This window comes from Cherax quadricarinatus, chromosome 24, assembly GCF_038502225.1.
Source record: "Cherax quadricarinatus isolate ZL_2023a chromosome 24, ASM3850222v1, whole genome shotgun sequence".
Taxonomy (NCBI): Eukaryota; Metazoa; Arthropoda; class Malacostraca; order Decapoda; family Parastacidae; genus Cherax; species Cherax quadricarinatus.
In genome coordinates, this window is record NC_091315.1 from 34135658 (window position 1) to 34156527 (window position 20870).

The window sequence follows — 20870 nt, forward strand, 5'->3', positions numbered from 1 at the left end:
AGATCCAATTCCCTAAATTAAGAGCCCCTCACCAACATCAAGGAACCTTCCTTGAGGGGTTCCTATCCCCAGCCTCTCGCTAAAGATAAAAATTTATTTTATTTATTCTTTCTTCCCCCCAAAAAGACAGAAGCTATCTCGGTTTTTTTCTTTATTTTTTTAAGTATTTCGACCCTTCTGTTTTGATGCCGGAGGGGCTCTTGATCCAAGGAACTGGATTTGTCCTTCTCATCTTTGAATCAAACCTGATTACGTCTCATTCATGGGACCCCAATGAAAACCAAGGATCCCAATGTAAAGCAAGGATCCCAATGTAAATCAAGGATCCCAATGGAAATCAAGGACCCAATGGAAATAAGTCACTGGCTTTTTGGGGGGTTATCCTAGGTAATTTACACATATTTTACTATGTATGATAATTGTACTTATGTATACCTCTACCTAAATAAACTTACTTTGTACTGTTATCCATATTTGCTGGAACACCAGTGTTTGCTAGATGCTCATGGCTCAGCTTCCACACACACACACACACACACACACACACACACACACAGGTTTAAAGTTCGATTCTTGGTATGGGTGGAAATGCTGGGCAAGTTTCCTTACACCTTATGTCTTGGTTTACCTAGCAGTACGTTGGTACCTGGGTGTTAGCTGACTGTTGTAGGTTGCATCCTGGAGGGACAAGATTAAAGGTTCCCAGTGGAAATAAGCCAGACTGTCTGATGACATCCTGACTATGTATTGTGCATTAATAATCCCTCAAAAAATCTTTTGTCTTTTTCTTCTGCTAATTTTTATATTACTTCTTTTTCTTATTCTTCTTATTATTATCTTCATTTTCTTCTTTTAATCCTGCTTGACTGCGGATTATGTTATAGTCATGGTCACGCATACAGTGCTTGAGGAATGGGAGACAATCATGTATGATCCAAAGAAGGGGAGGGCAGCTCCAGTTCTTCAGATCAAGAGACCTTCACTGGCATGATGGCTTCTCCATTAAAAGCTCATTTTTCCATAATTTTCTGTAAGAATTTTCTGTCCAAACAAATATGATCAAGTTTGTCTTGGAGCTTCAAACCCAGCAGTGTACACAGTGGACACAATCATTCACACTGTAACAAAGTGTATGCAGACAGGCCCCACTTTACAGTATTTTGCTTATACAACGGTTTTCAGTTAAACCCACTCTTCATTTATTTGAACTTCCTACAATAAATATATTTACCACTCACTATAAGCTAAGGACAAAAATATTTTTAGGTATGTGTGCTGATGCATTTTTTAGGCATGGCTATATTGCTCATTTAATATATGATAGTGTAAACATGCTATCAGGCTTTTACATGCATTTGAAAGTGGTAAACAGCTATGATTCACTTTACAGTGATTTTTGCTTTGCAACAATAGCCTGGAACCTAACCTGCTGTATAAGCAGGGCCCTCCTGTACATGCTGGGTGTGTACCAACACAGCCAGTAGCAAAATCATCCACATTCCTGAGGTAGTGCCAAGGCTAAGCCAGCAGTAGCTAATGGAAACAGGGGAGTGATAAGAACACACCCTTGCAGAAGGCCTTCCATTTGAACAAAATGATGTGAACAAATGTTATTGATGCGGACACTAAAGTTTTATCTGTCATGAAGGCATTAAGAAAAAGTGGGAATTGGCCTTGCAAGCCAAAAGAATGGACCTAGGATAAGATGTGATATTACATACAGCATCATAAGCTTTCCCCCCCTCCCCCCAAGATGAAAAAGAGGGCTAAGGCAAATCAACATTCAGCAAAGGCATCATGAATGTATGTACCAAGCTGGAAAAGAAGATTAATATTGGAATGGACCCTTCTGTAATGAAAATGATGTGGAGATGCACAACAGTGGGTCTCTATGTACTGTAACACTATTCTCCTGTTAAAAGTTCAAATTGGTTTATATGGAAGAATAAGAGTCTAGAGAAGTAGGTATATTTATTAAAATTGTAATAACTTTTACCATTTCCTTTCCCGAGTTCCTTGCATTTCCTCAGATGTTGTATTACCCCCATGGGTTTAGTGCACTCCCCATGAATGTAATGATAGGAGTGTGCAGGGGAAGGGGTTAGTGTAGGTGGGGAGGGGGTGCTCTCTGGTAGATAAGACACCACAGTGGTCACATAATGCCTGCCAGTTCTTACAGACACACAATGGCCATCCCTTCCTGAGGCATCTACACGAATCTCCAATACATGATGCTGAGAGCAGTTTTAGATACCCCCTTACCCCCATGGAACAAGGCTGGCCACAGGCAACTGCAGTTTAATGGAAAATAGCTCATTAGTCATCGACTCAGACCAGCAGTTTCAACAGCGTAGTGTGTATCATATTGAAAAAATAGCACGTAAACGGGATCCTCATCCGAAGGAGACCAACAGGTGGTGAAACATTAATGTTCCAACAGGTATAACCACTGCACATCTGTCACCACTATACTACACAAGTCTACATCTGAATGCCCAATCCCAGCAAATGCCTTTAGCCTGCCTTTTACTGTCAAATTATTAGCTGAAAGTGAACTTGAAACATATCTGAAATTCCAATAGCAAGTACAGTGGACCCCCGCTTTACGATCAGCTCCCAATGCGACCAATTATGTAAGTGCGTTTGTACGTGTATGTTTGGGGGTCTGAAATGGACTAATCTAATTCACAATATTCCTTATGGGAACAAATTCGTTCAGTAATGGCACCTGAACATACTTCTGGAATGAAATAATATCGTAAGCCGGAGGTCCAGTGTACATGTTAAATTATTATAATATTTAAGACGTACTAAACCTATATGGGCAATACAGTGCCTGAGGGAATAGGAGGCAGTCACGTTCAAGTAACAGAACTGGTCCAGTTCCTTGAATCAAGAACCCCCTCACCTGCATCAAGAATCACCTTTGAGGTTGGAGGGATCATATGTTAAAGCATTAGCTTTAGCAAGTACATTGGACCCCCAGTTAACAATATTTTTTCACTCCAAAAGTATGTTCAGGTGCCAGTACTGACCGAATTTGTTCCCATAAGGAATATTGTGAAGTAGATTAGTCCATTTCAGACCCCCAAACATACACGTGCAAACGCACTTACATAAATACACTTACATAATTGGTCGCATTCGGAGGTGATCGTTATGCGGGGGTCCACTGTACTAGAAATGTTATTTTTCACTGTTAAGACAAAATTATTTTTAATATTTACATAGAGGATTATTGATTAACCAGTTTTATTTTTCACTTTTTATTCAATTGCTATTGATTCTTAAATCTTCTTGTATATCACAAAACTAACACTGCAGTTTCAATACATAATATTTACAGATGTTCTGAATTTTTTAGATAACTTTTCACCCTATTAATTAAAAAATTGCAATAGACCCAACTTTATTTTCCACATAAAGTGTACAGGATGGCTTTCAATCTACTTACATGCTGTACTTATATTGTACTATTAAATTGAGTGATTTTTATTTGGTAATGAATGACTGAAACAAAGTCAATTATGTACTAATTACCCATCTATATGTACTGTACTTAGACTATCATGTCATATACAATTTCCTGCAATCACAGCAGGATGGCACAGACCCTAAAAATTTCTGCATAATGGTTAAGCTATCACATTTGTAAAGCAGGCACCATTTGCTTGCACTAAAACAAACATCTAAATAGAGTAGTGCATGTAAAAATACAGAGGGTTATGGGTAGTACGAGCTAAAAAAAATAAAAAAAAAAAACAGAATATACAAATAAAAGGACATATTAAAGTACAATGGCAAGCAATGAGCTAGCTAGCATTTCTGAAGGATGGTGACAAGTTCAACCGTGTGCACACTATACATACTACTGCAGCATAAATGCCACATGTAAATTTATCAAATTAAGTCATAAGGTTATTAACATTTTCTCCACAGCAATGCATAAATAGACAACCAGTGTCAGCCTGCCTAATACAGCAATAGCAACAAACAAGTCAAAATTCATACACAGTTTTAGCAACCTACTACAGTACCATTACAATGTTAGAGAATTTACCATCTTATGCCCAAGATATACTGCAGAGCATTATTTCAACAAGATCAGTAATGATACATTTTAGAAACGTCACTCAAACCATGAGAGAGTAAAGAAAGTATCCTGAAAATGGTTAATATAAGACGAGTTATCAGACAGGTGCACCCTAATGTTAATGGGTCAATAATGTTTTGCAAATAATAACTCAGTTGCCCTTTGCCCTCAGTGACTGGCTCTTCAGCAGTAATTCATGTATTTCAATCACAAGCAATCGGCAATTTTATATATTTTCTTAACAAGCATTCATTTACACCTGAATTTTATTTACAGTCAATGAGTAATATATATGTACTGTGCAAAAAATTATTCCTAACATATAATGCTTAGTGAACACAGCATCCAAGCATATATCCATGAGAAAACAGATGCAGAAGGCATGATGCAATTGCACTTTAGATGACCAGATATAAAATGCTTTGCTATAACCATTTAACTAACTACGTAAAAAAAATTATCTTTCATCGGTAGTTTGTGAACATTGTGGTGCATCAAATATGTTTAGCAAAAATCTTAAGCGAGATTTTTCTATGATTTAAAAAACATTTACCTGTAGCAATATGCTTGGGTAAAGAAAACCAATATATAAACTGAGCTTTACAACCTCACTGACTCAAACTTTTGTAGCACTTCTCATACATACTCTTAATAAATCTTCACTAAAGATAAAGACACTTTTCTAGTAGGTGACTGATTATACTGATACGTATAATTTAATCATCTTGTATTATATGTATGGCACTAACAAACCCACACAATAAAGCAGATAATAAGACTGGAACCGTATATGTTATATTCACACTGAGGCCCTCTTCAGCAAAGTATACTGAGATATAGCTTATACAAAGGCAGGTCACGAAACCAACTTGTATGACCTTCCTTTGTATACAAACATTATCTAAGGTACGGTGTGCAGCCTTAATTTGTGTGCGAGATGTACAGTTCTCTTCTTATTTTGCTTGTCACCATGTAAATAAGTTTGAGCCACTAATCAGTGCTCATCACACTTGTGTTTAGATACATACATGCATACATACGCACACAGTTAGGAATTTTTTTTTTTTTAGTCTTAGGCTGTAGAAAAGTGGAATGAGTTGAACAAGGAAATGGTAGTGACAAATTAAATACACAGTTCTGATAGAAGGCATGTTAAAATCCAAGAGGCAATATGTCAGTAATGCATGTCAAGGGAACATAAGAAGCAGGGTCAGGAGTTGAGAGAGAACCACTGTAAACATAAATCAGTGATTACAGCACATTTTTATTTATTCTTTTATTTCAAAGGGTGTAGAATTAATAGACATAATGCATGACAATTCACAGCAAATAACAGCAGAACACATTCTGGGAGCAAGTGAGGTAAATATAATAAAGGGGTATTTAAAGGCTTGTGCCAAGACTAATGAGAGTAGAACCTCGAAGCATAAATACATCAAGTAACTGGTCTACATGTATTTAAGGCATGAATGCTTTGTTACCCTGGCTTTGCTGAAGAATAAGTAGGAAAAATTATGAAAAGTGAAGAATTAAAAACACAAGAAATGGATTCAAAATGTAAAAATGAAGAATTTTTAAAATAAAAACTAATTACCACATAAAAGGTGGTAAATAATATCCACAAAAAGCACTTTTAAATGAACTCCCTTTATACATTAACAAAGAAGAGTAAATATTTGAGATGACCCTTTTGGCAAAGAAAGTATCAAATTTTAACTGCAAGCAAATTATCAAAGAGTAATGAAGGATAAAGTAACTCACTAGCAGGCCAAGACATGAAAATTTACACTGGTTTACTAGTGAAACAAGTTTAGCATTCAAGTATGTGTATCCTGGAGAGGGTACACAGCTAAGGCTTTTTTTTTTTAATCAGAGATGAATGAGTACAGTAAGTAATGTAGAAATCTGAATAAAAAATGATACAGTGAAGAGCTGCAAACAAAGAAAATGTACAAACATGTGAAGAGAATTATTAGAAATTGGATGTTAGAGTGAAGTAATTCATGTTAACAAAAGACAAAGTTAACTGGAAAGGCAGTGAGGAAATACATGTGTGAAAATTTTTTTTCCACAGGTACCTGCTGTACAGTAGAAGTTGTCTAGTAGCGTGGTCTACGAAGGAAATTGTTTCTCTTTACACATGAAGGTAGAACATGATATCATTGCATGGTATATATAATGGAGAAATTCATGTTTAATGTCTGTCTAAATATATATGTCAATATCTTACTACGAATAAAAAAATGATGCCTATACAGTGATTGACCAAAGGTCCACCCGTGTTACAGATATACTTATGTGGTACATAATACAAATAGAAAATTAAATGTAGTAAATTGCAACCATATATGTTATAATGACAGCACCTTAAAATGACTTTTAAACATACAATGCTAAATTCTACAGTAACTTGTGTTTTGTGTGAACCATCTGTTCTCTCTGGTCACTTATTGCCATAAGGTAGAAATGTACTAGAGTATTGTACTTAAACCATGAATATGGCAAAACTGACAAGAAAATGAGAGCTCAGATACCTTTCATCATACATTATATAAAAAAAAAACGAAAATGTGCCTCCAGAGCCTTCTATATACAAAGTGGAATATCATGTACATTGTGTATGCAATAATATTGTGAAAACATTAGAAATTATACCTTTATGACTCAATGAAACCAGTAAAGTGTGTGAAATTAGACAAATGCCAAAGCATAGAGTGTGTGCCACACCAATTACTGATCAATAATGTGACTGTCGAGGATAATGGCAGCAACTCTTGCCATTCTGCCAAATCCGATGTCCTATGACAAATCACAAGTGATAGCCTCCCCTTGACCTCTGAGAAAAGTTCTGGGGACGAGGCCAACCTGTTCCGTCAGTCAGGTCGCAGTATATCTTTTTTGGGAATAACTTCTATCACCAAAACCTGAAATGAGATACATATTAATGTAAACTAGAACAATCACTCATCAGGATGTTTTCACCAACATTACATTTAAAAGTCATAAAACTAATAATCAGTACAAATAGCATCAGAAATTTAACTATGACCTTATCATTAAACATAGTATTGTATGCACTGTCTACACAAAACAGCTCTTTGGCATCAAATTTATTTATGCAGGAAAAATAGAAAATGCTGGAAGAAAATAATTTGATGAATAATATGGAACTGCCCACTCAGTTTAAATGGGAATTCCAGTTTGTGGAGGAGTACCATTGTGCAACCACTACAGGAAGGGCATCAGATATTTAGCCCACATGACAATTAAAATTCAAGGTAGTAGGTTGGTAGACAGCAACCGCCCAGGGAGGTACTACCGTCCTGCCAAGTGAGTGTAAAACGAAAGCCTGTAATTGTTTTACATGATGGTAGGATTGCTGGTGTCCTTTTTTCTGTCTCATGAACATGCAAGATTTCAGGTACGTCTTGCTACTTCTACTTACACTTAGGTCACACTACACATACATGTACAAGCACATATATACACACCCCTCTGGGTTTTCTTCTATTTTCTTTCTAGTTCTTATTCTTGTTTATTTCCTCTTATCTCCATGGGGAAGTGGAACAGAATTCTTCCTCCGTAAGCCATGCGTGTTGTAAGAGGCAACTAAAATGCCGGGAGCAAGGGGCTAGTAACCTCTTCTCCTGTATATATTACTAAATGTAAAAGGAGAAACTTTCGTTTTTCCTTTTGGGCCACCCCGCCTCGGTGGGATACGGCCGGTGTGTTGAAAGAAAGAAGACAATTAAAATGAAAATAAGACAGCAGTGCTAAACCCTTTTAGGCCATACACTGCATTGGTATTATGCACAGTACACTGCATTCCTTAATCTATCCCATACCTCTTCAACCTCCTCATTACCGTACTCTCCATCCAATCTTTCTACTAAAAGTTGCTCATTTCTTCCGCTGTCTCTGATTTATTAATTTACATTTCTCTTACCTACCCATGCCATTCTCCTTGTATGCCATCTGCCTTAAACTCTTTACTGTAGCTATCACTAAATAATGATCTAACATATGTATCAATCACCAAAAACACTGCATATCCAAAAGTTTACCCATCAACATATCCAATAAATGCTATCACTGCACACTATACCATAACTTGTAAACTTATTTTCATCTTTCTTAAAGTATTACCTATAACCAAACCACTTTCTAGACAACTGAATTAGATAAAAGGACACAAGTGCAACTAATGTGACATTTTATTGTGGCAATGTTTTGCTCTCCAGGAGCTTTGTCAAGTCGTTGACAAAACTCTTGGAGACCAAAATGTTACCACAATAAAACGTCACATTAGTTGCACTTGTGTCCTTTTACCTAACATATTGTCGGTAATTCTACCAACATTTTTACAACTGAATTAGAGGCCCACCATTATCATTTACCTCTGGCACTCTAAATTATGCTCTTTACAATAGTCTCCCCTACATTAATTGTGGTTGTCTAAAATGCTATTCTCTCATAGTCCAGAACTCTTAACACCTCCCAAAAATCTCTCCCCTATACTCCTCTTGCCTGCAAGTGCACAAACACGTAGTGTAACTTCCTTCTCAAATTCCACTTTTACTCTAATCAGCATAATTCTTTAAATTAAGCACTCATACTCCTCTCTCTTTACTTTTCACAGTTCATCATTTAATATTATCACTTTTCCTTTAGCTTTAGTTTTCTCATTCACTGTATTTAGCCCCATTTACTCCTCCCCATTGAAATTCTCTCACTCCTTTTAGCTTTGTTTCACTCAGTGCTAGAACATTCAGCTTTCTTTCATAACATTATCACTCAAATCTTTTTTTTATCTGTACTACACCCATGCACATAGAAACAGCTCAATATCAGAATTTCTATCTTTGCTTTTTTTATTAATTGTTACAAAAGAGGAGTTACTAACCCTCGGCTTCATGCATTTTAGTCGCTTTCTATGACACTCATTTCTTATGCAGGAGGTACTGAAAGGTAACACTTCAAAGACACACACGTGTTTATACACAGTCACCTGTAGTTTATGCAGTACGGTTTATAAATATAAGACTAGAAACACTCCTAGGATATTTATACAGTTGAGAATCCTTTATTCGAAATACTCTGGACTGGAACTGTTTTGGATTTTGGATTTTGGATTTTGGAATATTTGAATATTTGCATCTATATATAGTGGAACCTTGGTTTTCGTATACCCTAGTTTGTATGTAAAACTATAATTTTTTTTTTTAATAAGTCTCCCACCGAGGCAGGGTGACCCAAAAAGAAAGAAAAAATCCCCCAAAAGAAAATACTTTTATCATCATTCAACATTTTCACCTCACTCACACATAATCACTGTTTTTGCAGAGGTGCTCAGAACACAACAGTTTAGAAGCATATATGTATAAAGATACACAACATATCCCTCCAAACTGCCAATATCCCAAACCCCTCCTTTAGAATGCAGGCATTGTACTTCCCATTTCCGGGACTCAAGTCCGGCTATATGAAAATAACCGGTTTCCCTAAATCCCTCCACTAAATATTACCCTGCTCACACTCCAACAGCTCGTCAGGTCCCAAATACCATTCGTCTCCATTCACTCCTATCAAACACGCTCACGCACGCCTGCTGGAAGTCCAAGCCCCTCGCCCACAAAACCTATCTTACCCCTTCCTTCCAACCTTTTTCGAGGACGACCCCTACCCCGCCTTCCTTCCCCTACAGATTTAATCTATCAAGTGATACCATATAAACCAACCAAAAATACACCACAAAGTTGCTATTCTAAACCATACACACAGTCAGATTTATTTTTTCTATCATGCACTGTGTGGGGCAGGTTTTTTAATATGATGCACACTCACCACACAGACCCATTCTCTCGTATCTAGGCCAAAATTTACGGCTTACAGCTTATCTGAGTGAGCTGAGCTCATCAAGCAGCACTACAGCATGGACTCTGAGCTCAAGCCATAGTACTATGACACAGACCTAGAAAGAGTTAATAAGTAAATGAGTTAATAAGTTAATGAACAAAAATATTATTACCAAGTGGTTTGATGGTAAAAAGGTGAATTAACCAACTGATACTACTCATAGTTTATCCCACTCCATCGCTTGGTTTACCTTAGCTTGCCAGTGCTAAGCACCAATGAATTTTTATGATTATTTTTATTATTTATTCATTAATTTACACAAAATTGTTTACATAATTCATTACTAGGTCATATACAGGAGCTTAGATTACTGTCTAGATTAGATTGAGGCCTATAAGCAAAGTAATCTTCGGCCTCCAAAACAATGGGTAAGTTTTCAAGATATATTTTAGAAAAAATAGTGCATTTGACGTTGTAAAATACGGTAATTACTCCTGACAACAAACTGGCACTAGTACAAATATGAAGCTTGTCTGTCTCAGCTCAACAAACGGAGGGTGGAGCCTCCACCACATCTTGTACTGAATTATCCATTTGTGGTGCATCATGTCAACACTAAAAACATTCAGATTTTGGAATTTCAAATGAAGGATTCTGTACTGTATAGTACTAATAATTTTTTAAAATTTTAAGTGTGGAGGCTGACAAATGCTTATCCTGAGATCACATGGAAACAATACAATCCATGGCAACCAAAACTGGCTGAAGGCAGTGGAGATGCTGTATCTAAGGGCAATTTTTTTTTTTATTATTATCACACTGGCCGATTCCCACCAAGGCAGGGTGGCCCAAAAAAGAAAAACTTTCACCATCATTCACTCCATCACTGTCTTGCCAGAAGGGTGCTTTACACTACAGTTTTTAAACTGCAACATTAACACCCCTCCTTCAGAGTGAGGCACTGTACTTCCCATCTCCAGGACTCAAGTCCGGCCTGCCGGTTTCCCTGAACCCCTTCATAAATGTTACTTTGCTTACACTCCAACAGCACGTCAAGTATTAAAAACCATTTGTCTCCATTCACTCCTATCAAACATGCTCACGCATGCCTGCTGGAAGTCCAAGCCCCTCGCACACAAAACCTCCTTTACCCCCTCCCTCCAACCTTTCCTAGGCCGACCCCTACCCCGCCTTCCTTCCACTACAGACTGATACACTCTTGAAGTCACTCTGTTTCTCTCCATTCTCTCTACATGTCCGAACCACCTCAACAACCCTTCCTCAGCCCTCTGGACAACAGTTTTGGTAATCCCGCACCTCCTCCTAACTTCCAAACTACGAATTCTCTGCATTATATTCACACCACACATTGCCCTCAGACATGACATCTCCACTGCCTCCAGCCTTCTCCTTGCTGCAACATTCATCACCCATGCTTCACACCCATATAAGAGCGTTGGTAAAACTATACTCTCATACATTCCTCTCTTTGCCTCCAAGGACAAAGTTCTTAGTCTCCACAGACTCCTAAGTGCACCACTCACCCTTTTCCCCTCATCAATTCTATGATTCATCTCATCTTTCATAGACCCATCCGCTGACACGTCCACTCCCAAATATCTGAATACATTCACCTCCTCCATACTCTCTCCCTCCAGTCTGATATCCAATCTTTCATCACCTAATATTTTTGTTATCCTCATAACCTTACTCTTTCCTGTATTCACTTTTAATTTTCTTCTTTTGCACACCCTACCAAATTCATCCACCAATCTCTGCAACTTCTCTTCAGAATCTCCCAAGAGCACAGTGTCATCAGCAAAGAGCAACTGTGACAACTCCCACTTTATGTGTGATTCTTTATCTTTTAACTCCACGCCTCTTGCAATGTGTGGTGTAAATATTATGCAGAAAATTCGTAGTGTGGAAATTATGAGGTGTGAAGTTACTAGAGGTATTGTCGAGAGGGCTGAAGAGGGGCTGGTGAGGTGGTTTGGTCATTTAAAGGGAATGGATCAAAGTAGAATGACTTAGAGAGCGTATAAATCTGTAGGGAAAGGAAGGCGGGGTTGGGGTCGTCCTAGGGAAGCTTGGAGGGAAGGGATAAAGGAGATTTTGTGGGTGAGGGGCTTGGATTTCCAGCAAGCATGTGTGAGTGTAAATATTATGCAGAAAATTCGGAGTGTGAAAATTAGGAGAAGGTGTGGAGTTAATAAAAGCATTAGTCAGAGGGCAGAAGAGGGGTTGTTGAGGTGGTTTGGTCATTTAGAGAGAATGGATCAAAGTAGAATGACATGGAAAGCATATAAATCTATAGGGGAAGGAAAGAGGGGTAGGGGTCGTCCTCGAAAGGGTTGGAAAGAGAGGGTAAAGGAGGTTTTGTGGGCGAGGGGCTTGGACTTCCAGCAAGCGTGCATGAGCGTGTTAGATAGGAGTGAATGGAGACGAATGATACTTGGGACCTGACGATCTGTTGGAGTGTGAGCAGGGTAATATTTAGTGAAGGGATTCAGGGAAACCGGTTATTTTCTTATAGTCGGACTTGAGTCCTGGAAATGGGAAGTACAATGCCTGCACTTTAAAGGAGGGGTTTGGGATATTGGCAGTTTGGAGGGATATGTTGTGTATCTTTATACGTATATGCTTCTAAACTGTTGTATTCTGAGCACCTCTGCAAAAGCAGTGATAATGTGTGAGTGTGGTGAAAGTGTTGAATGATGATGAAAGTATTTTCTTTTTGGGGATTTTCTTTCTTTTTTGGGTCACCCTGCCTCGGTGGGAGACGACCAACTTGTTGAAAAAAAAAAAAAATGTGTGAGCGTTTTAGATAAGAGTGAATGGAGATGAATAGTTTTTGAAACCTGACGAGCTGTTGGAGTGTAAACAGGGTAATATTTTATGAAGGGATTGAGGGAAACTGGTTAGCTGGACTCGAGTCCTGGAGGTGGGAAGTACAATGCCTGCACTTTAAAAGAGGGGTTTGGGATATTGGCTGCTCAGAGTGACATCTAAACTGCTGTATCTGAGCACCTCTGCAAAGACAGTGATTATGTATGAATGATGGTGAAAATGTTGAACAATGATGAAAAATTTTTCCTTCTTTTTGGATCACCTACTGCCTTAGTGGGAAACAGCCAATGTGTTAAAAAAAAAGTGTACAGTGTAAACCAGTACATCCCCCCCCCCAAATAAAAAAACTAATACATACAAAATACTTACATATTCCATAAGTGAAGAATTGTCACAGCGTTGTCTTGAGAGCCGCCAGTGTAGACCAAGTTTGTGATACAGGTTGGTATTTTCTGCTTCTAAAGTCTTTTCTATTGCATTTCGAGTCTAGAATGAAAACGTTGTACAGTATTAAATAAAATTAATGCTCTCTAAATTAACAAAAAAAAATGGTAACATTATGCTGTAAATACTTTAAGGTCTGCTTTACCAGCAGTTCATATTTTGCTATAAAGCAAAAGCATGTACTGTAATATTTTTATAACTTAGTTCCAGTTAACATCTGCCCAACGTCCTGCACATAACTAGAATTTTTTTTTAATTTGTACATAAATTGTACACAAATTTTTACATAATTTGTACATAAATTGTAATATCTATGTAAAGTACTGTTTAACACATTATTACTGCTTTTTTTTTAAATAACAATTTTTATTATTAGATTTTTCTTTTAATTTCAAAAGGTACACAGCATCTACAAATGCTGACAAGAAGGAGTATTTACAAGATTCTACCTAAATGTTTTTCCATCTTTCTATAAAATTGTGTGCAGCCAGCAGTAACAGCCTGGTTGATCAGGCCCTGATCCATCTTGAGGCCTGGTCACAGACTGGGCCGTGAGGGCGTTGATCCCTGAAACTCTCTCCAGTTAAGAGAACCTACATTTTAATGAATCCAATTGAGATTGCGAAGAAAATCAAGAATTTCCAAACAATTAATGCATACTTTTAATAAACTTTTTTATATTGATCTTACAAAAAATTAATGGGCCAAAAAAAAACAGTAAAGTTGGTCAGGCTAGGCTTGCTTATTTTTTATCTCTGGCCATCTCCCCACTGAGGAATGGGACAATCCCCCCAAAACAAGACACATTCACCATCATTCATTAGATAGCCATCTTACCAGAAGTGTGCAGACATCACAATTTAAGTGATCCTCTAAATCGCAACATCCCCACCCTTCTTCAGAGTGCAGGTACTGTATAGGATTCAGGTCCAGCTGAACAGGTTCCCTGAATTCCTTCATAAATGTTACCCTACACTGGAACAGCCCATCAAGCCATAAAAACTACTTTCCTCCACTCTGTTTGATCTAACACACTCACAAGCCTACTGGAAGTCTAATCCCCTAGCTCAAAACCTCCTTTACCCCCTTTAGGTTTCATGTACTGTAGATAAAAGTGGAGCCATGAACCACTGTATTGTTTAGAAAACTCACTATTCCTTGGTGCTTTCATAAATCTTCACTGGACAAATGAGGTTGTCCTGATAATATGGCTTTTGCAACTTGGAAATCCTTCTCTTATACAGTTTAATACTGTATGATGTTAATTACACATGCATGATAAACTGCAGCCTGGACTAAGGTACTGTACCTTCAAATACAAACATAACCTTTAACAAAATTATGGCACCACACACACACTAATCCAAGCCACCAATTACAAGTCGGCCATCACTAATCCGGCATCAATGGGACCTGTCGTGTGCCGGATTAGTGAGCTTGCCGGATTACAGAGTGGTTAGGTTAGAATACACTTAATTAACCTATCAAGAGAGAGAGACTTTCTGTTACATCTTCCTCATTTTCATCACTGCTTTCTCCCTCACTGGTTTGCTGCTGTGGATTTACAACCATCTGCACAATTTCTGAGTCAGTATAATAATGAAATTTGAGTCAGTATAATGATGAAATTTGAAATTATGCTAGCTGAAATTAGTGCCGGATTACTGATGGAACCAGATAACTGATTGCCAGATTAGTGATGGCCGACCTGTACTGACTATGCTTTCTCAAGAAAGGTACACTTTACTGTTATATTTAAATGTGACAGAATACTATGTAAATAAATCACAACAAATCTTAAAATATATTTAATAAATGAATTAATATTTAAATACTTACTTACCCTTTTACTAAGACAAATTACTGGCCAGAGAGAGCAACCACAGGTACACAAGCAGAAACAGCAGCCACAGAGAAGCCACCGAGCAGATACTGGTAGCGTCTTCCTGAGAACAGTGTTTACACGGCCAACCGAGCCTGTAAATTCTTCTGGAGCTAATCTGCCAGTCAACGCACTTGGGAAATCTCGACAAAAGCGGTTACTTAGGCCGAACCTGTCACAAAAATAAGTCAATGATACAATACAGTATATAACATACACACTGTAAGACTACTGATATAATATGAAGATTAAATATTCTCTAAGAAAAACATGGTTATGATTTCATTAGCCTTCAATATACAGTGAAACCTCAAATTTCGAACTTAATCCGTTCCAGGAGCTAATTCTAAAGTCGAAAAGTTTGAAAGGCGAAGCAATATTTCCCATAAGAAATAATGGAAATACAATTAATTCGTTCCAGAAACCCAAACATATTCACAAAAAAATACATTTTATAGATAGTATTACATTATAGTTTTACATACACACAACAAATATAGTGTACAATTATTAATAAATTTAAATAAACACATAAAATAACATTTTTACTCACCTTTATTGAAGATTGGTGATGGCATCTGGAAGACAGGGAGGAGGAAAGAGGGAGTTGGGGTTAGTGTTTGGAAGGGGAATCCCCTTCCATAAGGACTTTAGGTGTCAAAGCCCTCTCTGGGGTTACTTCCCTTCTCTGTCTTGTAATGCCACTAGGACCAGCTTGAGAGTCACTGGACCCCTGTCTCACAAAATAATTGTCCACAGTCCTCTGTTTCTGGTGCCTCTTTTAAGATTTCCCTAAAATGGGACATGGTTCTGCCACTGAACTTGTTGCAAAGATGGCTTGTTTCAGCTTGCTCAGAGTGGTACATCTCCACAAACATTTGGACATCATTCTACTTGGCACAAATCTCCTTAATCTTAATCTTTCTTTACCACATGGTAGCTTATTTCACAGTCCTACAAGCACTAAACACAATGAATTAATCGTAAAATGTTTGAATGAGACTGCAGGTTAGTGTTAACTCAAGCATCAACAAAACCAGACTGGCTCACAGCGCCTACATGGGGACGCGGACAGAGCAGGCTAGTGGACAGGTCCGGTACCCGGCAGTTTGAAAGAAGGAGCAAGTTCGATAATAGGGACAAAGTTGGTTCGAAAAAAGCAGTCGATTTTCGAAGAGTTCGGTAAGCGATACGTTTGAAATTTGAGGTTCCATTGTATCACTCATTTTTAGTGTTAAGTATATAAATCAGAGATATACAATAAGTGAAAAGAAAAAAATTAGCTGTACCTATTTTTATGAAGTTTAATAAAATTTGTATAAAATGAAATTTTGAGACATTTTTCAATTTTAATGTATTGTAGCCTTATAAAAATGCTGAGTACCAGACATTCTCTCAGTGAATCTTAAGTAGATTTAAACACTCACTAGAAAAAATAGTTTGCCATGACTTAAGAAAATGTTTCCATACAAAAGGGTGATGGAGTGATGCCATTAACAAAATTATCATACTTTCTTTTTTTAATTAAGAAGCATACAAGATTACATTGAAGGTTGCTGTAATTCTTCTTTTTCTTTATTAACACATTGCTGTTTACAACCAAGGCAGGGTGACCCAAAAAAGAAGAAATACTTTCATCATCACTCACTCCATCACTGTCTTGCCAGAGATGTGCCTACACTACAATTAAAAACTGCAACATATCTCCACCCCTCCTTTAGAGCACAGGCCCTGTACTTCCCACTTCCAGGACTCAAATCCAGCTAACTGGTTTACCTGAATTCTTTCATAAATGTTACTTGGCTCACGCTCCAACAGCATATCAAGCAATAAAAACCATTGGCCTCCACTCACTTCTAGCTAACACACTTACGCACACTTGCTGGAAGTCTAAGCCCCTCACGTACAAAACCTCCTTTACCCCCTCCCTCCAACCCTTTCTTTATAGAATGACCCATACCCCACCTTCCTTCCACTACATATTTATACTCCCTCCAAGTCATTTTATTTTGTTTCATTTCTCTCTAAATGTCTGAACTACCTCAACAACCCCTTCTCAGTCCTCTGGCTAATACTTTTAGAAACCCCAAATCTCCTTCTAATCTCCAAGCCATGGATTTCTCTGCATAATATTCACACCATACACAACCCTCACAAGACATCTCCACTGCCTCCAGCCTTCTCCTTGTTGCAACATTCACCACCCATGCTACAAAATTATACGTTTCTATATGCCTGGTGCATACAGTTACAGAGGAGAAAAATATAAAATGCTAAATGAAAATTTGACAGTAGGAATTGCCCTAAAGATTTCTTCAAATATGTCAGGGCAAAGAAAAATATAATGTACTTCTCTGCCAAATGTGGTGGTGTACATATGCTTCACATTCTTCTTAATACTACTTCTCCAGGATAATTATTCTCTTTAATTGCCTGCTAGGTATGTCACTGATTGGGGGACCAATACTTCAGCTACTTTTTCCACGTTGCAGATATTTGAATGGCAATGGGGATGAAGCTGGTTACTAACTCAGGTATGATGTGACTGTTTCACTTTGCCAAGGATTGGGTGTGGAGGTGTCCTGACTTAAAAGTAAACACTTGTTCCCTTCAGGTTTAAAGATGCTTATCTCATCTTCCTTGTTCGTGCAGACTGGGTAATTTTTCTTTCTCAAGCACTGGGAGGTAGGGCTGTATGTGGCATCAATGCCCTTTCTATCTTAACAAAAATACTAATGCAAGAAACAAGTAGCTTCAGTACTAGACACAGCCTTAGGCATTATACTATACAAATGTCATTCATAATATGCTATACCTGTGTTCCAGGCCCACGGCAAAAGTAATATACGTACAGGTACTTTACTGCAATCAGGTTTGATAAGAGGAAGGGGAGGGAGAGGGCAGCTCCAAATCCTTGATCAAGACCCCTTTATCAGCATGAAGGCTTAAAAATACTGAACATTAGCTTCCCTGGCTGAGAGACTGATTATCTCACCTTGCACCATCTTCTGAGTATAGTTCTGTAAGGCTGAGGGACTGATTACCACACCTCCTACTGTCTTTGTACGTCATCTCCATTGAACTGAAGAAGCCACTGGTTGGCAAAGCATTTTCAAGTAAGGATACTCAGTTGTTGCATATCTTGTCAGTACTGTATACCATTATGGTCATGATAACTCTGGTATACCATTATGGTAACGATACCTCTGTATACCATTATGGTAATGATACCTCTGATTGAAGACTGCAGGGCAAGCAAAACATCTCAGCAATAAAGATACACTGTTAATGTTCTTATGTATCTCATCTTAATGTCCTTATGTATCTCATCTTTATTTGACACACTTAAGCACTGATGTCTTGGCTTCAGAGTTCTGCTTTGAAATCTGAAGAAGCCAGACAAAACAAGTGTTGGGTAAAGTATGTCCATCATTAATTATTTTCATGGGAAGCACAAATTACTATTATTATAATTATGGGGAAGAACTAAACCCGTTGGCTTACACAGCGCATGTGGGCGGGATGAAAGGTATTCAGGCTTAATTCAAGGAACTGGAGCACAGATTCAATCCCCTAGATCAAGAGCCCCTCAACAGCATCAAGGAACTTCCCTTGAGGGGAGGGAAGCACAAAACCTGTTGGAATTAACCAGCAAAACCTCATAAGAATTAAGAAAGTGAATTATTATTATAATCTTAACTAAGTGCTAAACCCAAAAGGGTCATTAAAGAAGTGAATGGGGAGACATATCCTTGGATCAAGAGCCCTTCAATGACATCAAGGCATTCCATTAAAAGGAAAGGGTTTTAATGCAGTGCAGTAAACTAATTATGTTAATAATAATAAAAAAATACATATTAATAATTAAAAATTAAATAAAAAACTCAGGCTGTGAAAAACTAACCCTGTTAACCTTTCCGAGTGTACAACAGTAACCCAGTTAACCTTTTAAGATCAAATCTTAAAACACAATTCATGGAATACGCCTCTTGTTCTAAATTAATGATGACATGATTTGTTATATGGGGAAATAACATCCCTATTGTGTAATTATTTCCACGTTAATCCCGCAGAGGTGCTACTGAAATTCCTGAAGCTAGACAATGCCAGCAGAGAGCACCTTATATACACCCTGTGTAGCCCTCTAACACAGGTATACTTACACAGTAATGTTGCCCGCTCCTCTTATAATAACTGGCTCGGGGGTCTGTGTGTAAGATTCCAAGGAGGAGGAAGAATTATCCTCTTCATCCCTCTCGATAGTGTTGATGGCATCGAAATCTGCCATCTTTGTTTATACTAAGACAGACAGAGAGAGCGGTCCATATATTATCTCATATATTCTTCCAACCTTCACTCATTTCACATACGCTCTAAGAGATTTCAGGAAAAAATTATAATCAGTATTGTTTGTGACTATGAAAATGGGTGAAGGGTTACCGGAGGAGAAGAGGGTGTAATAATTGTATGTTAGGTGGGTTATGGTGTAGGCCGGTGGTAGCTTCATGGTCACTATATACCTCCCACCACCACCAGTCACACCATCATAGTGACGCAATTCAACACTCCCATTTATGTGTATATCAATGGTTTCAGAGAACCATTGAGTCGGTAATCAGTCCATCCATCTTGATGGACTGATTATATCGACTCCAGGCTGAGTGACTGATTACATTGACTCCAGGCTGAGGGACTGATTACATTGACTCCAGGCTGAGGGACTGATTACATTGACTCCAGGCTGAGGGACTGATTACATTGACTCCAGGCTGAGGGACTGATTACATTGACTCCAGGCTGAGGGACTGATTACATTGACTCCAGGCTGAGGGACTGATTACATTGACTCCAGGCTGAGGGACTGATTACATCGACTCCAGGCTGAGGGACTGATTACATTGACTCCAGGCTGAGGGACTGATTACATCGACTCCAGTCTGAGGGACTGATTATATCGACTCCAGGCTGAGGGACTGATTACATCGACTCCAGGCTGAGGGACTGATTAACTCAATCTCATGAGCTTCACTATTCTTCCTAGTACTGGACTGATGAAGCCACTGTGTGGTTGAATATACTAAATAGTTATAATCGTAATTAAAATTTTTAAAGATGTGGACCTGTAAGCCAGGGAAAGGCTTCGGTCAGATAACCAAAAGTTCCAGCTGTGGGTCATCATATAACTGAGACCCGCCTCAAGAAACACTTGTCCCGTTTCCTGACAAACCTTACCTAACCTGTGTGGCGAAATACCGAAGTGTTGCACATGTGTCTAATTTATCAATTACCATTTACATACTAGTACGTCACCCCACCTATTACCTACTATTTACCCGTGTATAGAGAACAGTTAGAAGTGATCAAGGTCCCAGGACCGAAACGTTTTCTAATAAATATGCTATAGTGTTTGCTTTCTAAACCATAGAGAACAGCCTTTCTGGTCGAAGACTGGAAGCGATTATCAGTCGGAGGATGAAGCCTCTACCACTGTGCTAAACCAATACGGACTTAGTCCCTCGTGTGCATAAAACACAAATGTTTTATGCACACAATATAAACACATTTGGCTAGCTTACTTTAGTGATTGTAAGATGTAAGTAAGTTTATTTAAGTACAGGTGCGCATAAGTACAATTACAGTATGTAGTTTAACTTATGTGTGAATTACCTAGAATAATCCCCCTCCCCCCAAAAAAAAGTCAGTGACATTTCAATTGGAGTCTTTGTAATGATCACTTGTCAAGTA

At 38.1% G+C, this 20870-nt stretch overlaps 1 protein-coding gene across 1 annotated transcript; it reads right to left on the reverse strand.

Moving 5' to 3' along the window:
• Positions 1 to 3250: 3250 nt before the first annotated feature.
• On the reverse strand, positions 3251 to 19446 carry LOC128690907 (cysteine-rich hydrophobic domain-containing protein 2). The gene is made up of 4 exons (XM_053779692.2): positions 19289 to 19446; positions 15087 to 15297; positions 13169 to 13285; positions 3251 to 7017 (listed from the first exon to the last, which is right to left on the reverse strand). Exons 1-4 carry the CDS (start codon positions 19411 to 19413, stop codon positions 6967 to 6969), a joined length of 504 nt encoding a protein of 167 aa, XP_053635667.1. The 5' UTR covers positions 19414 to 19446; the 3' UTR covers positions 3251 to 6966.
• Between the last annotated feature and the right edge of the window lie 1424 nt (positions 19447 to 20870).